The sequence below is a fragment of the Lichenostomus cassidix genome, chromosome 13, assembly GCF_008360975.1.
Source record: "Lichenostomus cassidix isolate B80296 chromosome 13, HeHo_3.0, whole genome shotgun sequence".
Lineage (NCBI taxonomy): Eukaryota > Metazoa > Chordata > Aves > Passeriformes > Meliphagidae > Lichenostomus > Lichenostomus cassidix.
The window spans coordinates 15,392,482-15,410,044 of NC_139494.1; the positions used below are offsets into that span (position 1 = coordinate 15,392,482).

Here is a 17,563-nt window from a genome sequence, read left to right on the forward strand (position 1 = left end):
TGCTGAAGTCCCTTGGTCTGTTCAGCCTGGAAAAGAGGAGACTGAGGGGAGACCTCATTACGGGCTTCAGCTTCCTCATTATGGGCATCAGCTTACTCAGGAGGGGCAGCTCTGCTCTCTGTGATAGTGACAGGACTCAAGACAATAGCTGGAGTTGTGCCAGGGGAAGTTTAGATTGGATATTAGGAAAACGTTTTTCACCCAGAGGGTGGTCAGGCACTGAACAGGCTCCCCAGGGACGTGGTCAGGGCTCCAAGCCTGCCAGAGCTCCAGGAGCATTTGGACAACGCTCTCGGGCACAGGGTGTGATTCCGGGGGTTGTCCTCTGTAGGGCCAGGAATCAGATAATCATGTAATGGCTTGGAAGGGGCCTTAAAGATCATCTCGTTCCATCCCTCTGCCGTACACAGGGACACCTTCCACTAGCCCAGGCTGCTCCAAACCCTGTCCAACCTGGCATTGAACACTTCCAGGGATGGGGCAGCCACAGCTCCTCTGGGCAACCTGTGCCACGGCCTTGCCACCCTCACAGCGAAGACTTTTTTTCCCAATATCTAATCTAATCTAATCCTGCTCTCTTTCAGTGTGAGCTCAAGGAGTTACACTCCGATATCCAGCTCGGGATACGATCACGATCCGCCGCCGATCACGATGAAGGCAGCGGCGCCTTTAGGACCCGCGGCAGCCTCGGCGGGCGGGGCGGGACTCGAACTCGCTGCGCTGCCGCCACTCCCCCTGTCCGCCAGGGGGCGCAGCGCTGCCCTCTGGCAAGATGGCGGCGGCGGCTTCACCTCACCGAGCGTTTCCCCCCTCCCTCCCTCCCTCCTTCCCGCGGGCAGGGGCCGGACGGGCCGCGCCGCCATATTGGCTGTTGTCCTGGCTGCGGCGGGCTCGCCATGACTCGCCGGCGGAACAAGGCGGCAACGGCGGCAACGGCGGCGGCAGCGGCGGCAGGTGGCTCCGGGCCTCGCCGTGACAGGGTGGCGGGTCCCGACGTCGGGCCTCCCCCGCCGCCACCACCACCGGAACCGCCCGCCCCGCCTGAGGTGGCGGCGGCGGCGGGCAGCGGCGGGGAGTCGGGCAGAGGCAGCGCGCAGGTACCGGGGTAGCGTTGCGGCGGGCACGGAGCTGGCTCCAAGGTTCAACCTGGGCGGGGATGGGGCACTGCCCCTTGCGCCCCATCCCCCCCGGGCCCTGCCCCATCCCCGCCCCGACCCCCGGCTCGGAGCATCCCTGCGGATGGGGGTCGGAGCGTTCCCACAGCGCCCCGCGGGAGGGCCCAGCCCTGCCACAGCCCTGCCACTGCCCTGCCACAGCCCTGCCACTGGGCGATGCTGGCAGGTGGCTCCAGCATCCTCATTCAGCGCGCCTCTGGCTGCCTGACATCCCTGCTGGACACACCTGGCTGCCGCCACCTGCTCCGGGTGGCGGGCTGGGAGCCGAGGGTGGGCGCGGGCCGTGGATGTGCTGGGTGTGCTGGGGACAGCCGTGGTGTCACCCGCCGTGGTGACTCTGTCAGCTGGGACACGGGGTGGCCTGGCCGCCCCCCCCTCGCCGTGGGTGGGCAGGGGGGCTGTTCCCCCACTCTGCTCTCCTTGGCCTCTGACCTTTGCTTCACCTTGAGCCTGCAGACGCCATCTGTTTGGCAGCAGCGGTTCAATGCACGGCTCATTGTGGCAGGGCCCCGCTGTGCCGGCAGACAATGGGGGCCCCCTCACCCGCGCCACGCCGGGCTCGTCACGGCTGTCAGGGCTCCAGCGAGCCCGAGGGATGCAGCCCAGCCCCTGCGGGGAAACCTCAACCTGGCTGTGCGTGTTCAGGGAAAGCGTGAAGCAGCATGGGGGGCTGCACCCCACCCTGGCGCATCTGCACCGCTGGCTGTGCAGAACAAAGAGGCGGGAGAGAGGGCTTGGGGCTCTTGGGTGACACAGTGGGGGTATCTGTAATGGGCGAGGAGGAAGAGCTGAGGCTGCCAGACCCACCCTTCATATCCCTGTGTTGGATTGCTGTGGGTCTTGCTTTGACATGCAAGTTCCTTCAGTCTCAGTGTACCAGGGGTGATGGTGGAAGTTGCTGGTAGCTTCCCAGTCTTGCTTGGTGGCAGGGCTGGCTCTTTGGCATGCTGTGATCTTCCCAGAGGTCCAAAACACTCCCAGCTGGCACATGGCAGGTTGGCAGCAGCTGGGCAGCCTGAGGCTGCTCTGCTCCAGTGGCAGAAGGTGCAATGCCACATGTAGCCTACAAGAATTTCCCTGGTTTGGTGTCAGCGTCCTGTGGTCTCCTTCGCTGCCTCATCTGCCCCACATCTGTGCCGGATCACACCTGGGTGACTCACAGTCTGTGTGTCCTTCCTCAGGTGCTGCCCACTGCCAACCAGTCTGTGCAGACGTGCTGCCTGCTCTGTCACCGGGAGCGGAAGGACTGGGGAGGGCCGTCCCACAATGGACTGGTTTCCCCGGGCGAGAGGCTGCCACCGGACTTCGTGCCAACGCTCGTGCAGAACCTCCTGGGAGAAATGCCACTGTGGATCTGCCAGAGCTGCCGGAAGAGCGTGGAGGAGGAAGAGCGACGGGCGGTGCAGGAGCAGGCCCTGGCGGTACGAAGTTACAGAGCTGGGGTTGGAAAACTAGGGCTGTAGCTGCAGGAGTGTGGCACTGACCAGCCTGTGGCACTCAGTGGGTGTGCGGGTCCCATCCTTGCACTGAACTCAGTGTCCCAGACATCCCAGCCTTCACTGCCCTGCCCAGGGCTGCTGCTGGCTCAGCAGGGACAGGCTGCGGTGTGGCAGTGTGTGGTGCTGTGGAGGCTCATCCAGCAGCCTGCCATGGCTTGGAACTGCCGGGCTGGCAAGGCTGACAGTGCCACTGCTTTCCTGCCAGCCCTGCTCCACTGCGCGTTGTGCCGCGTCCCCCAGCCGCAGGGCTGCTCCCTTCATGACGCAGAGAGAGGCAGCAGTTGCCAGGGCAAGTGCCTGCCTGTGCATGGAGCTCAGGTAGAGGAGCTCCCTCCTGCCTGGCTTTATTTAACCCTGCCCTGGTGTGAGTGGGACCAGCACAGGTGCATGGCCCAGCCTCTGGGAGCCAGGCTGTGTTGGTGTTGGATGGATGGGGTGTTTGTCACTCCCAAGACAGTGACAGAAGACGTTCTTACGAGCTGAGCCCCTGCTGCAGTGGAGAGAGTCTTGGTGCTGACATCCTGGGGCCAAGGGCGTCCCCTCACAGCTACTTCACTCTGTGTTTTCTTTGGTAGGTCTCGTTATCGCACACATCCTGCAAGTCTCAGTCTTGTGGGGGTGGCTCACACTCCTCTTCCTCCTCCTCCTCGTCTTCTTCCTCCTCGTGCCACGGGAACTCAGGGGACTGGGACCCCAGCTCATTCTTGTCTGCTCACAAGCTCTCGGGCCTCTGGAACTCGCAGCACACCAACGGGACCACACAAGGCAGCCCCCTTGGGACCCCCCCAGCTGCACTAGGTGAGTTGAAGCCAGCTGTGGGGTTGAGCATAACTTTCTGCCCAGTTCCTGGCTTAGATGGCTTACTTGTAGGCAAGGATGGGCAGGCTGAGCCTCTGAATCCCAGTGTCAGGAGTATATTGGGCCCCTCTGAAAATCCCAGATGGTGCTGGGATTCAGCCCCAGCTCCGCTTTCCTTCCAGGTGACAAGCACCCTGGCCTCGCCCTGTCTCCGGAGTGTGCCAGCCAGGCGCCAGCCATGGCACCGGGACTGAAGGCCTGTCCCTACAGCCACACGGCCTCTGCCACCTCCAGCAATGGCACCCCGGGCTCGCCTCTGCCTACCTCACTCGACTTCTGCAAGACACTGCCGAAGCAGTTCAAAAGCTTGTGCCGGAGGGCCACCCTACCAGGTGCGTGTGCAGTGACAGCACCGGCCACAGCCTCCTGGCCTGCTGCTCCAGAGCCTTTCCCCTTGCCCTGCTCTCCAAGGAGAAGGGCTGGATTCTGTGGGGGAGGCACACTGATCCCAAAGCCCTGTGTGAGCAGGGATGGCTTCTGTCCCAAGCACTCTGACGCCTGGGAGGATAAACAGCTTGTGCGAAGGTGGTGGGCGGCTCTGAGCATGGCCCAGGTCTGTGCAGCGCAGCCACTGTCTGACTGTCTCTGCTCCCACTCCACTGCAGGTGAGGCCTTCCACTCCTCAGAGCATCATCAGCACTCCGACCTCACTGCGCCTCCCAACAGTCCCACCGGCCTCCCCTCCCAGTCACCGGCGCTGATCCCCTCCAAGCAGACACCTCCCCATCCGGGGCCCTTTGGCTCCCCGCCGCACATCCCGCTGGGCACCTCCTCACAGGCCGCGCTCTTCCCTGCTCTCAACGCGCAGGCAGCGGCCCCAAAGCCAGTGTCCGAGTCTCCTCCTGCTGGTGCAGCCTCACACAGCCCAGGGCCGTGCAAGAGCCCTCACCTGCCCCCTGCCAACGTGCCGCTGCTGAAGATGCCACCGCCACTGTCGGGCTGTGCTCATCCCTGCAACGGGCACTGCAGCACTGCACTCATCCCTCCTCCTGCCTCCCACCAGCTGCCCAGCACCAACAGGTGAGTAGAGGAGCCCTGCCTGCTTTCAGCCTCTCCCTGTGGGGCCATGTGCCTTTTCTCCCATCCCTGCCCATGGATGCACATTGCCCTGCGGACGGACTGGCTGCCCTGGCATTTTGGTGCAGGAAGCTGCTGTCTTTGTGGGCCAGTTCTGGTGCTGCAGACCTCTGGTCTCTGAGGGTCAGGCTCTTTCTCTCCCAACGTGTGTTGTGCCTGCTGTTGTCCTTTGGTTCTGTGGTACAGAAGAGGCTGTACTTGCTCCTCCTCCAGCTAAAAGACCCAAAGGACCCACCTAGTCAACCTGCTGTTGGCCAACAGAACCTTTGTCAGTGAGGCCCATCAGACAGCTGTGGCACTGAGCAAAGGTCCTCGAGAAGATGAAGCCTGTGTGCTTATTCTGCTCTCCTGGCCCCCTCTGGGCTGCCTGTGCCCTGGAAGAGAGCACGCTGGTTCCTCTCCACTAATTAGCTCTCCCTGTGGAGAGCCAGCCGGGTCCCAAGTTGGAGCTCAAGGAATGATGCTGGCCTCCCTTTCTCTGAGCTGGGTAGCCTGTGCCCATGTGAGCTGGGCCTGCCTTCGCATGGGGATGTCTGGCAGCCACACATGGTCCCAGTTTGTTCCTGTACTACTTGCCACCCTCAGTGAGTACCACACCCTGCCCTCCTCCCAGTCCAGGGCCTGGCAGGGTGCTGCTCTCTGGGGCTCTGCTACACCAGCCTCCTGCTGGCCAGAGGCCCTGAGGGCTGGGAGTGGCAGGTTGCTGCCATGGGCTCCTCTGGCATCTCCCCCAGAGGAGGAGAATGCAGGGGAGGGCCTTTGTCCTGCAAATCCTTGTGCTTGGGTACAAGCTTCCCCAGGAGGGCTGTTCCTACATGCATAGTATAGGGCAATTTTTGAGATCCCCAGGTGCCTGCTTACCTCTCGCTCTTCTCCCCTTCCCTTCAGGGATCCCTCTTGCAAAGGGCACAAATTTCCAAACGGTACCAGCTGCCATCCACCGCAGCCCTGCGAGGCAGATGAGGGGCTCGGGGAGGATGAGGACAGCAGCTCGGAGCGCAGTTCCTGCACCTCCTCCTCCACCAACCAGAAAGACGGGAAGTTCTGCGACTGCTGCTACTGTGAGTTCTTCGGCCACAACGCGGTGAGTGAGGGGCTGGTCTGCAGCCATCCCCGGTCCTCGTGCTGCGTGGGGAGACGTCACTCAGTCCCTGTGCCTGGAGTGCAGAGGCGGGCAGGTCTGGCCGCGGCTGTTTCCTGCGGGCATACACATCCCCCGCTTCCTTTCTACCCTGCTTCATCAGCCTGCTGGTCCCTTGCTCCCAACTCGCAGCTGCCTGCCCAGCCCTGGGGCTCGGAGCAGCCAGCCAAGCCCTGTGGCTTCACGGTGGAAGAGTTCAGTAGAGCTGTGCTGACTTGTTTTCCTGAGACCGTGGGGAAGGGAGTGGCTGAAAGGTCATGGGGGGCTGTTGGGGGAGCTGGGGCTGCCTGCCCCTTATGCTGGCTGGTGTCCAGCTGACAGCACTCACCTTCTGCAGCCCCCGGCCGCTCCCACGAGCCGCAACTACGCTGAGATCCGAGAGAAGCTGCGCTCTCGCCTCACCAAGAGGAAAGAGGAGCTGCCACAGAAACTAGGGCACAACAGCAGCTCAGGGGAGCCTGCTGTGGACCACCGCAATGTGGATGAGCTGCTGGACTACATCAACAGCACAGAGCCCAAGCCCTTGAACAGTGCCAAGGCAGCCAAACGGGCACGGCACAAGCAGAAGAAGAAGGTGAGGCTGGGCAAGGGCCGGGGCTACAGAAGGGCAAGGCAGGGCTGTGCTCCTGGCAGGGCTTTTCCTTCTCTCCTTGCAAAAACCATGTGGGTTTTTGAACTGTGTCCCTCTTGCCCAAGGTGGCAGTGGTGCCTGGCCCCATGTGGGATTCCCCCTGCCTCTGTCCTGCAGAAGGTTGCCCAGCCCTCCTGGGTGCTTTGGGCTGCACTGTCCTACCTGCTCCATGCCACATCTCTAACACCATGCATATCTGGTAGGGAGAGGAGGTGCTATGGTGGCTCTTTCTGGTGCCCAGAGCCATGTCAGGTGTGCAGTGTCCAGCTGTTGCAGCATCCATGAGGGACATGTGACAGTTGGGGGAGTGTGGAAAATGTGGGATGGCTTTGCTGAGCAGCTGCCCTTGGGTTTGCTGTCAGACAAAGCTGGGGCAAAGCTCCATGGCCTGTGCCCGTGCTTCTGTGGGCCAGCCCAGATGATCCTCATGGCACCTGTGTTGCAGGAGAAGGAGAAAGCCCAGCTGGAGGCGGAGGCCCAAAAGCGGGCAGAGCGTGCCCCTGCAGCCAGCCAGGCCAGGGAGCCGACTGAGGAGAAGCTGCTGGAGTGGCCGGAGCTGGAGCTGGAGCGGGTGAACAGCTTCCTCAGCAGCCGGCTGCAGGAGATCAAGAACACCATTAAGGACTCCATCCGGGCCAGTTTCAGCGTCTACGACCTCAACCTGGATGTCAATGACTTCCCCAAGAAGGCAGCTGTCCTGGAGCAGAAAAACCTGCTCTCCAACCTCAATGGGTCTTCTGACCTGCAGGACATAGACCTGGCGCTGGCCCCGCTCAGCCTGGGCCCTGCCAAGAGCCACACGCTACTGCGGGGAGAACTGGGCCCCCGATGGGGTGAGGGGCCCGGGGAGCCCCCACCGGCCCTGCCGGCCGAGAACGGCGTGGTGAAACGCCTCAGCGCCGTGCCCAGCCTGTCCCGCATGATCTGGGTGCAGTCCAAGGCTGCGGACTCGGCTGCGGATGGCAGCGGGCTGAACTCGGAGCCCAAGGAGGCACCGCAGCCCAAGGGGCCGGAGCCACCGGAGTCGGTGCCCGCGGGGAGCCGGCAGCGGAAGAACAAACGGCAGAATGGGCAGGTGAAGAAAGGAGAGAACGGCACGGCCGTGCCCGGCGGCCAGGCCCGGCTGGAGAGCCCTGGTGGGAAGGGGCAGGTGCTGGGAACCAAGCACCCTTCCAAGGCCAGTGCCCCGGAGCCACAGCGGGCGGGCAGCTGTGCCGAGCCTGGGGAGAACGGCAAGGGGCAGCCCTGGGGCTGCAGCAGCGCCAGGACAGAGAAGGAGAGAACCAGCGAGTGGAAAGGCCGGAGGGGAGAGGGCAAAGCAGAGCTGCCAGAGCTAGTGCAGCAGCAGCAGCAGCCACCTGCCCTGGCTGCCCCTCCTGCCCTGGCGGGCTCCCCCCAGCCCAAGGGCAAGAGCAGGAAGAGCCGGAATAAGGTGGAGAAATCCAATACCTCGATCGGTGAGTGCTGTGAGTGCCACTCTGTGCCGCCACCCTCGTGGTGGTCCCTTGCCCAGCTGCCAGCCCCTTGCCTGCCCTGCAGCGCTGACCCTCTTCTCTGCTTCCCCAGATGATGTGTTCCTGCCCAAGGACCTGGACGGGGCAGAGATGGACGAAACTGACAGAGAAGTGGAGTATTTCAAGAGGTGATGGGGGAGCCCCGGGGCACTGAGCTCTGCCAGTGGGGCTGGAGGGAGGGAGGGGCTGGGGTCACAGAGGAGCTGGGGGTCCTGAGGGGCTGGGGGCTGACCTGGCTGTCCTCTCCTTGTCAGGTTCTGCCTGGACTCGGCCAAGCAGACGCGGCAGAAGGTGGCCGTGAACTGGACCAACTTCACCCTGAAGAAAACCACTTCCAGCGCAGCCCAGTGAGGTGCGGAGGGGCCACCCCTACCCACCCACGGCCGCTCGCCTCTCCTCACTGTGCCCCCCGCCTCACCTCGGTGGGGTCCCCTCCTTCGCGGGGGGCCCCGGTGCTCTCCTGCCCCGCGGGGACCCCCGGGGCTCCCTCCATCCTCCTGCCCCTCCCCGCGGGGTGATCCCGGCCGTCCCGTCCCCCTCTCCGCGGGCACGCGACTCCCCGTGCCGCGGGGATGGACCGTGCTGGACCCAATAAAGAACTTTTTAATTTTTTATTTTATTTAAACCCCGCTGTCTGCTGCTTTCTGCCGCGCCGGGGAGGTTGGGGAGCAGGAAGGAGGGATGTGGAACGCGTTCTGCGCAAGTTTGGCCGCCGCGGGCACCCGTCGGGCCGAGTCGCAGCTCCCGCCCGCTGGGGCGTTCTGCGGGTTGCTAGGCGACGGCGGTGTGCGTGGTGACGTCACTTCCCGGATCCCTTCCGGGAAGGAGCCATGGAGGCCGTGCCGGAGCGGAAGGTGGGAGCGAGCCCGGCCTGCGGTACCGCCCGCCCTGCGCTCCCGGTGCCGCCCCGGGCCCCCTCTCACAGCGCGTCTCCCCACAGAGGCAGCGCGAGGAGCCCGCGGACACGTCCGACCTGTCCGGAGAGGATGATGAGGACTACGTGCCCTACGTGCCCGTCAAGCAGCGCAAGCAGCAGATGGTAATGGGGTAACGGGGCTGCCCGGCGAGGGCTCCGAGCGGCCCTCCCGCCGCGACGCCGCTCACTCCACCTCCACCCGCGTCCTTCCAGCTGCAGAAGCTGCTGCAGATGCGGCGGAAGGTGGTGTCGGAGGAGGAGCAGCGGGACAGCGGGAGCGAGCAGCGCGGGGACGAGGATGACATCCCGCTGGGGCCCCAGTCCAACATCAGCCTTCTGGACCAGCACCAGCACCTCAAAGAGAAAGCGGAAGGTAAGGGAGGAGCTGGTGGGGGGACTGGGTGGCTTTCAGGGGACGACAAACCCTCTCACTGTTGCCTGGCTCTCTCCCAGCTCGGAAGGAGTCAGCCAAGGAGAAGCAGCTGAAGGAGGAAGAGAAGATCCTGGAGAGCGTGGCAGAGGGCCGAGGTGAGTGGGAGCTCTGTGTCTCAGATCAATCTCCAGAGCTCCCAGGCCAGCAGGAGAGCTGTTTCCTGCCTCCTGCTCATACCCGGGGGTGGGACTGGAGGTGACAGTGGGCCTCCTCGTTTGGCACTGCCTGGCTTGGCTGTGACAGGGCTCTGGGCACAGCAGCACCTGTGCTCAGAGGGGCTGTCAGTGCTGCAGCTTCCCCTCCTCTGTTTCCAGACATGATCTGCCAAGCTTTGGGAGTTTGCCCAACTGTCTCTCAGTAGAGTTAATGTGGGTGTAGAGAGTTTGCTCTAACTCATCATCTTTGTTCCTGCAGCTCTGATGTCAGTGAAGGAGATGGCCAAGGGCATCACCTATGATGACCCGATCAAAACCAGGTCAGTTCCACAGCACGGAGGTTGTCTTTCTGAAAACATCACTTTATTGTGGCTGAAGAGAACTAAAAGCGACTGAGTCTTGCAGGAGCAGTGTGGCTCTGCAGCTTTTTGCCTGAGTGACTGGCTTTGTGCCATTGTCTGTGAGATCAAAGACTGTTGAGTCACCTTGTATGTTATTTTATGGACAGTAAGGCTTGAAAAAGCACATTTATGTTAAACTAGAAAGCCTGAGGGTGGATCTTCGGGTCTGGGAGGTCGCTAAACCAAAGGAAGAGACTGGAGGAGCCTTTGGAGCCAGTGCTGCTTGAGGCATAATTGTCAGTTATGCTGCTTGATCAAAGGTTAGACTCAGTGATCTTAGAGGTCTTTTCCAACTTCAGTGATTTTGAGGCAGTGTCAGGGAGATCATTGAGGTGTGTTCAAACGTTTGTGGCTTGTTCCATCCACCATCCGTAGGCTGTTCTCAGCTGTTAGGTTGGCACTTTTCACCGAAATTTTGGGGAGGGGTTTAACACATAGAACTGTCTTTGATCTCCTCCCATGCTCACTTCACAGAATCCCTTGAGGTTACCTGTTTTACCTGGGCAGATATTTGAGCCTGGCAGGGAGTTCCCCTGAATTCCTCCATGGGAGCTGCTGGCTCTGGAGCCCTGTCCTCATTCTGCACCATGACCTGTTTCTGTTGCTTTCACAGCTGGAGAGCCCCTCGCTACATCCTGGGCATGTCAGAGGCACGGCATGACCGCGTGCGCAAGAAGTACCACATCCTGGTGGAGGGGGAGAGCATCCCTCCCCCAATCAAGAGCTTCAAGGAGATGAAGTTTCCAGCAGGTAGGCCAGGAGAGGAGCCTGGAAGGCATTCCAGCTTTTTTCTGGCTGTTGGCCTGAGGGGTGTGTGTCACTGGTAGAAGAGCTGCTGCTGGGACCTGAATGGGAGAAGAGAGGGAATAGTTCAGGTCATGAACAGGTGTTGTCCCTTGTTCTCTGACAGCTATCCTGAGGGGCTTGAAGAAAAAAGGGATCCAGCAGCCAACACCCATACAGATCCAAGGCATCCCCACAATGTGAGTGCTCTGACCCCACCCTGGAGTACTGAGCAGTTGCTTCCACAGCCCACTCAGCGGTGTGGACTGGGCACTCTTCCCTGGTGACAGATGCACCCTGTCACTTTGCTCAGCCCTGGAGATTTGAGCTATTCTGTGACATTCCTCCTCCCCATTGGCCCCATTTCCCTGCAGCCTCTCGGGAAGGGATATGATTGGCATTGCATTCACTGGCTCTGGGAAGACCTTGGTGTTCACCCTCCCGGTGATCATGTTCTGCCTGGAGCAGGAGAAGAGGCTGCCGTTCTCCAAGCGAGAGGGACCCTATGGACTCATCATCTGTCCCTCGGTAAGTGTAGAGAGGAGGCTGTGATTGACTTGCAGTGGCAATCCTAAATTCTGCCTACACAGAGATGTAGGAATGAGCTGGTTTTGTCTCTGTAGCGGGAGCTGGCCCGGCAGACCCATGGCATCCTGGAGTACTACTGTCGTCTGCTGCAGGAGGATGGGCTGCCCCCGCTGCGCTGCGCCCTCTGCATTGGAGGCATGTCTGTCAAGGAGCAGATGGAGACCATCAAACAGTAAGACCTTCTGGGAGCCTTCATGGGGCTCGAGCTGTTCTGTTTTTTGGCAGGGGGCTAAGAGGTGGCACCCTGGCTTCAGGACAATGTGGGGGTGAAAGTATGTGCCAGGGAGGTGTCCTGCATGGGGTAGGTATCCTGAGGGCCTAACCATGGCTTTCTCTCATCTCACAGTGGGGTACACATGATGGTGGCAACCCCCGGGCGACTGATGGACCTGCTGCAGAAGAAGATGGTGAGCCTGGACATCTGCCGGTACCTGGCCTTGGATGAGGCTGACAGAATGATTGATATGGGCTTTGAGGGAGACATCCGTACCATCTTCTCCTACTTCAAGGTACTGAACTGCCACAGTAGGAGCACCCCAAATCTTAATCCTTCATGTGCCAAAGTGGTGTTAAAGGTGAGTGTTAAAGGCTTCTTCCCTGTGCAGGGCCAGCGGCAAACCCTCCTCTTCAGTGCCACAATGCCCAAGAAGATCCAGAACTTTGCCAAGAGTGCCCTGGTGAAGCCCATCACCATTAATGTTGGACGAGCAGGTGCTGCCAGCCTGGATGTTGTGCAGGTGAGGTGTTTGCATGCTCCCTCATGTCTGTGTGGGATGCCAGAAACGTTCATGAGGGCATTTAATGCCTCCCTCTGCCAGGGAGCTGGGGTTCTTGGTCCTCTTTCCCAGTCGGCTAAGGGATACCATGCAGTGGCAGTTCCTCTGCCTGACCTATCCCTGTGCTTGTTCCTAGGAGGTGGAGTATGTGAAAGAGGAGGCCAAGATGGTGTACCTGCTGGAGTGCCTGCAGAAGACTCCTCCACCTGTGAGTATGCTGGGGACAATGCTGGCACACCAGGGCACAGAAGGAGCTGGCAGGTGGGACCCCCTGTGTGGGGTGACCATGTGACTGAGCCATGGTCCACGTATGAGCAGGTCCTGGAACCAGCAGTGCTGTGTGCTCTGCTCAGTGAGAGGGAGTGGGCTTCTCTGGGGGGCTGTGCTGGTGCCAGCAGTGCCAGCCTGCAGAAAGGGCTCTGCTATGATGTCTGTGCTCCTGCAGGTGCTGATCTTTGCAGAAAAGAAAGCGGATGTCGATGCTATCCATGAGTACCTGCTGCTCAAGGGCGTGGAAGCTGTGGCCATCCACGGAGGAAAAGGTCAGTGAGGGTCCCAGGGAGGACTGGGCTGTAGTGTGACCCCACTCCTGTCAGACATGTATGTGGCCCCAGGAGGTTCCAGCATGGTGCAGTTGGTGATAGGGTGAGAAAGGGCTGTGGCAGTGTCAGGACTGAGCTCCACATTGTACGTAGCAGGTATAAACACAGTGCAGGTCCCTATGGTATGTAGAGGCCCCTCTGGTCCTTTGCTGGGAGAAAGGCTACCTGAGGATGCAATGCTTGGCTCTGAGGCTGTAGTGGTTGCTGCAATAGGTAGGGCTGGGAGCTCTGCTCTTGCTCATCTTCTCTGCTGGGCCTTTGCAGATCAGGAAGAACGGACAAAAGCCATCGAAGCCTTCCGGGATGGGAAGAAGGATGTTCTGGTTGCCACTGACGTCGCTTCCAAGGGCCTGGACTTCCCAGCCATCCAGCATGTCATCAACTATGATATGCCAGAGGAGATTGAGAATTATGGTGAGCACTGGGCCTCGTGGGAGAGGTCTAGAGCCAGCAAGGCTCTGTGCTTGTCTCTGCAGTGTCTTGGGGCAGGGATGGTCTGTCACACTGTGCTCACCCGGGGCTGATCCTGTCCCTGTCTCTGCAGTTCACCGCATCGGGCGTACAGGCCGTTCGGGCAACACTGGCATTGCCACCACCTTCATCAACAAGGCCTGTGGTGAGGAACAGCACGGGGCTGGGGGAGGCAGCTGGGCAGTGGCAAGGGGATGCTCTGAGTGAGCAGGATGGCTGTTGGAGGGGAGATGGTAGTGCTAGGCTTTGTCTGACCTATGTCTCTGCCCCCAGACGAGTCAGTGCTGATGGACCTGAAGGCTCTGCTCCTGGAGGCGAAGCAGAAGGTGCCACCTGTGCTCCAGGTGCTGCACTGGGGGGACGAGACCATGCTGGACATCGGAGGTGAGAGACCCCAGGCTGACACAGGGACCCCTGCAGGTCTGCTGCAAAACCTAGGCTCCAAACAGAACCCTCAGCTCCCAGTGCTGCAGCACTGGGGAAACACTGGTGTAGCCCCTTTGCTCTGGGGTGGGGGCAGCTGTCCTGGTATGGCACTGTGCTGTCCTGATGTGGCACTGTGCTGTCCTGATGTGGCACTGTGCTGTCCTGGCCCTGACCCTGTCCCTCTTGTTGCAGACGAGCGGGGCTGTGCCTTCTGCGGCGGCCTGGGCCATCGCATCACTGACTGCCCCAAGCTGGAGGCAATGCAGACCAAGCAAGTCAGCAACATCGGCCGCAAGGACTACCTGGCCCACAGCTCCATGGACTTCTAACCTGGGGAGCGTGCTGCCCACACTCCCCCTGGATGGGCCTGGGTTCCCTTTCAGCCCAGGGGCCTGTCTTGCCCGACTGTGGCCCCTTTTCCAGACTTTTGGTCACTGGGACTGTTGCCAGCTAAGCCTGATGAAGCTGCTGCCACAGAAGGAAATGTATGGAGCTGTGCTGCAACAGCCCATTACATCAGCTGTGTGTTGGGCAAGCAGGTAGTGGTGCCTGAGGGCAAGAGAAAGCCCCAGGTGTAGCAACTGGTCTGGCCAGCTGCCTGCTGCCCCTGCCAGCCCCCTGCAGTGGTGGGGTCAGGGTCTTGCATCGCTCTTCACAAATGCCCCCACTTTCTCTGGGTCCACCTCCCTCACCTGGATTTGTGCATCCTCAGTGGGTGGCTGTTGCTGTCTCCCCAGATGCGCTGGGATGCAGCCAGGGTGAGGTGGAGCGTGCCATACTCATGTCAGGCGCTCCCCAAGGTGCTTCCTGTGCTCTGCCCCCGCGTTCTGCCCCACTGCCCTGCTGCAAGGGGGAGGGCAAGCACATGGACACCTCCTATGGCCCAGCCTCTGCCCCCCATCCCACACCCCAGAAAGGGGAAGTCGCTCTGAGAAGGAAGTCTACCCCATGCCTTTCCTTCGGCTGCAGCAGTCACATTTTCTCTGCTGTGGGAGAGTCCCTGATCTTGTGCTGGTGGCCAGGGTGGACTGGGCCCATGGAGAGACCAGTGAAGGATGGGATCCTCTATGTGCAGCACTCCAAATTTGGAAAGGTAAAGCATAGATTTGGGGCTGGTAGAGGGTTGCCCTGTAATGTTGTGACACCAGGCCTGGGGCTGGGCCCTTGGCAGCCTGGGAAGGGGGGACTGGAGCCAGACCCCTTGGAACTGCCCTAGGGGGAGTCTTGTGTTCTGCAGCCCTACAAGTGCAGCTCTCTCTGTGGCTGAGAGGACTCATCCATGCGGGCACCCACTCTGGCTCACCCCCATGTGGGGTCCTTCTCGCTTGGTCACTGTCTGAGTCGCAATGAAAGAATAAACGTGCGTTAATGCGGCGCAGCTCCAGTATATGTGTGTGAGCGGGGCTGTGGGGCAGCACGTGGGATGTGGGGGCCAGCGCCATCCAAGGGACATCCTCATGGCTTGGACTGTTCCTCTGTGCCCTCAGAGTGGACACAGAGTGCTACAGCCATTTGGGGAAGGTATGGGTGACGTGGTGGGAGTACCTGGGGTCGGCCAGCTCCAGGGAGCTGTCGGGTGTTGGCGAAGCAGGCCCCCCAGGCACACTGGCCGTGCCGCGGAGGTCTCGGTGGATGTCCTGTGGAGGTCTCAGTGGATGTGTGGGGCTGCAGTCACATTCTGACCTCCCTGCTGAGCAAGAGCCAAGCCCTGGAAGCGCAATGGGCACCCTTGCATGTGAGGATTCGGTGCCCTGCCAAGTACGAGGCAGGTGGGCTGGGGGTGGTGGGTATTTTGGGTGCTTGGCTGCATCTGGTTCCTGCAGGGTGGAGGCCCTGCTGCACTTTTCAGGTATGTGGTGGCACGCGCCCCCGCTATCCCATGATAGACTGGGAAGGTACTGGTGCTGCAGAGGCTCCCCTGGGAGGAAGCGGGCTGCTCAGCAGATGTGAGGCTGCCAGCAGGAGCCTCAGCAGCTCAAAATGGCTTTAATTTGCATCAGGGTCTGTCCCGAGAACAGCTCAGGAGCTCAGCTACAGGGTGGCAGGCCGGCACTTGCAGCAGGGAACAAAGAGCAAGACCTGGTGCTCAGGGAGCCGGGAGTGAGCATGACTCACCCAGCGAGCCATGCCAAGCCTGCTCGGGGCAAGGCCCCCCTCAACCCAGCTTTGGGCCTGCTCTGCCCCACAGTTTGGGGGTCTGTGCTTGCTCCTGTTCTCTGTGCCCTCCAACAGCACCTAGTGGGTGCAGCCCGGGACTCCCCTATGCCCCTTGTGCCCTGTATGGCTCTTCTCGAGCACTGCTGGTCCTACGTGGAGGGCAGTGCTGCCAGATGCAGCAGGCAGTTCTTAGCTGACCCATTTTTTCCCTGCCTGTGCCCTTCCCATGCACTAGAGGTCCTGGAGGAAGATGCGAGCCCAGCTGTTCGCTGCCAGTCCCTCCGGTGTGGCCCGCATGGAGAAGTTTGATGTGCGGGATGATGGCACAATCCCGGAGAAGACGTCCCTGCAGCGGTGTGCCCGCCGGGTGATCCGCCTCTCTGACTGCGTCTCCGTGGGCCCAGCAGGCACAGAGAGCTGCCCCAAAGCCACCGCCGCCTTCTACCTCACCACCACGGAGAAGAGCTATCTGTTGGCAGCTGAGCAGCGAGATGAATGGATCACCCAGCTCTGCCAGCTGGCTTTCCAGGTACCAAGGGATCTGGCAGAGCTAAGAGCCCTTCTGGTGGTCCTGCTTGGTCGAGCTGGGGAGCTCCAGGGCAGGCAGGGGGTTTGTACTCCTCCCTGTCCCAGGCCATGCTCATGTCCCTTTGTTTCAGGGTGCAAAAGAGACAGTGCCGAGTAGTGCCAGGACCCAGCCCAGCCTCGCTGTCCCCATGGAGGAGAACTCCCTCTACTCCTCCTGGCAGGACCGTAAGTGCAGGGGTGGTGGATAGGGCCAGGGTGGGCTCTAGCTCAGTGCTGCAGTGCTGACCCCTGGCATCTTTTGCTCCTGCAGTGACCGAATTCCTGGTGCTGGTTGTCCAGACAGATGCAGCCACCCGCTGTGGCCTGCATGGGCACTACCTGCTCTCAGCCCTTCCCCAGAGCCTCACGCTAAAGGACCCTCAGTCCCGACAGCCCCTACTCACCTGGCCCTACTCCTTCCTTCGCAAGTTTGGCCAGGATCAGGTGAGTCCCCCCACTCCCTTCTTGGGGCTGTTGCCTGCCCAGGTTGGGTGCCAGCCCTTCATCTTCCCCTCTAACCCCGCAGGCTGTCTTCTCCTTCGAGGCTGGCCGCCGCAGTGACTCTGGAGAGGGCACCTTCACCTTCAGCACCCCACGGGCCTCTGAGCTCTGCCGGGCCGTGGCTGCTGCTATTGCCTGCCAGCAGCAGGGCATGGACACCCCGGACCCCAGACTCTTCTGTGTCTCAGACCCCCAGCTCTTTGCACAAGGCCTTGAGCCCCAGCCCTGGGCGCCTGGGAATGATGATCCCCAGCCCAGCCCAGCCCTGGGTGGGACACAGCCTGCCTCCCACCCCCCTTCCAGCCTCCACCGCTTCACCCCACCGGAGGCAGAGGGCTCACGCCCCATCATCTATGCCTCCATCGCCCGGGGCCAGCAGCCCCTCTTTGCGCCGGGGCAGCCAGGCTCCGGTGAGCCCTGGGCTGTGGGGAAGCCACTCCCTGAGCATCTCTACGAGAACATCTTCACTGCAAAACCACATCCAGCCGGGGCGCAGGAAGAGGAGGAGGAAGGGGAGTTGTACCTGGGGTGCCGACAGGCCCCCGAGGGCCACAGCAGTGAGGGGGGACCCCTCTATGACAACCGGGCCGCCCTGGCACAGACCCCCCGGGCCGCGGGCTGGGGGCGTGGGGGGCAGGAGGCACTGTCAGGGCGCTCTGGGCACAAGACTCACAGCACCCTCCGGGCTAAGCTGGTGCGGCTGCTGAGCCGGGAGAGCCCAGGAGCGCGGGACTGGGCCTGATGTCGCCGGTGCCGGTCGGTGCCGTTTGGTCAATAAAAGCTTTTCCCGAACTCGGCTCCGCTGCCGCTGTGGGGAGTGGGGGGGCTGGCGGGGGCAGCTCGCGCCTCCCCGCTAGGGGGTGCCGCAGGAAGAGGGGCGCACGGTGATTGG

At 61.4% G+C, this 17,563-nt stretch overlaps 3 protein-coding genes across 3 annotated transcripts; all 3 read left to right on the top strand.

Annotated features, from left to right (window-relative positions):
- Nucleotides 1-816: 816 nt before the first annotated feature.
- On the top strand, nt 817-8,520 carry FAM193B (family with sequence similarity 193 member B). The gene is made up of 10 exons (XM_085073922.1): nt 817-1,097; nt 2,357-2,596; nt 3,250-3,472; nt 3,655-3,864; nt 4,138-4,552; nt 5,498-5,693; nt 6,088-6,324; nt 6,827-7,838; nt 7,948-8,023; nt 8,150-8,520. Exons 1-10 carry the CDS (start codon nt 897-899, stop codon nt 8,244-8,246), a joined length of 2,907 nt encoding a protein of 968 aa, XP_084930048.1. The 5' UTR covers nt 817-896; the 3' UTR covers nt 8,247-8,520.
- Nucleotides 8,521-8,641: 121 nt separating this feature from the next.
- DDX41 (DEAD-box helicase 41) lies at nt 8,642-14,824 on the top strand. Its single transcript, XM_085073937.1, has 17 exons — nt 8,642-8,749; nt 8,836-8,934; nt 9,025-9,184; nt 9,265-9,339; nt 9,659-9,719; nt 10,414-10,550; nt 10,711-10,783; nt 10,958-11,111; nt 11,207-11,343; nt 11,518-11,680; nt 11,777-11,908; nt 12,084-12,155; nt 12,393-12,489; nt 12,814-12,963; nt 13,094-13,165; nt 13,294-13,404; nt 13,639-14,824. The coding sequence occupies exons 1-17, from the start codon at nt 8,726-8,728 to the stop codon at nt 13,773-13,775; spliced, it is 1,854 nt and encodes a 617-aa protein (XP_084930063.1). The 5' UTR covers nt 8,642-8,725; the 3' UTR covers nt 13,776-14,824.
- Nucleotides 14,105-17,463, top strand: DOK3 (docking protein 3). The gene is made up of 5 exons (XM_085073938.1): nt 14,105-14,539; nt 15,839-16,132; nt 16,263-16,356; nt 16,442-16,614; nt 16,697-17,463. The coding sequence occupies exons 1-5, from the start codon at nt 14,105-14,107 to the stop codon at nt 17,411-17,413; spliced, it is 1,713 nt and encodes a 570-aa protein (XP_084930064.1). The 3' UTR covers nt 17,414-17,463.
- Nucleotides 17,464-17,563: the final 100 nt, after the last annotated feature.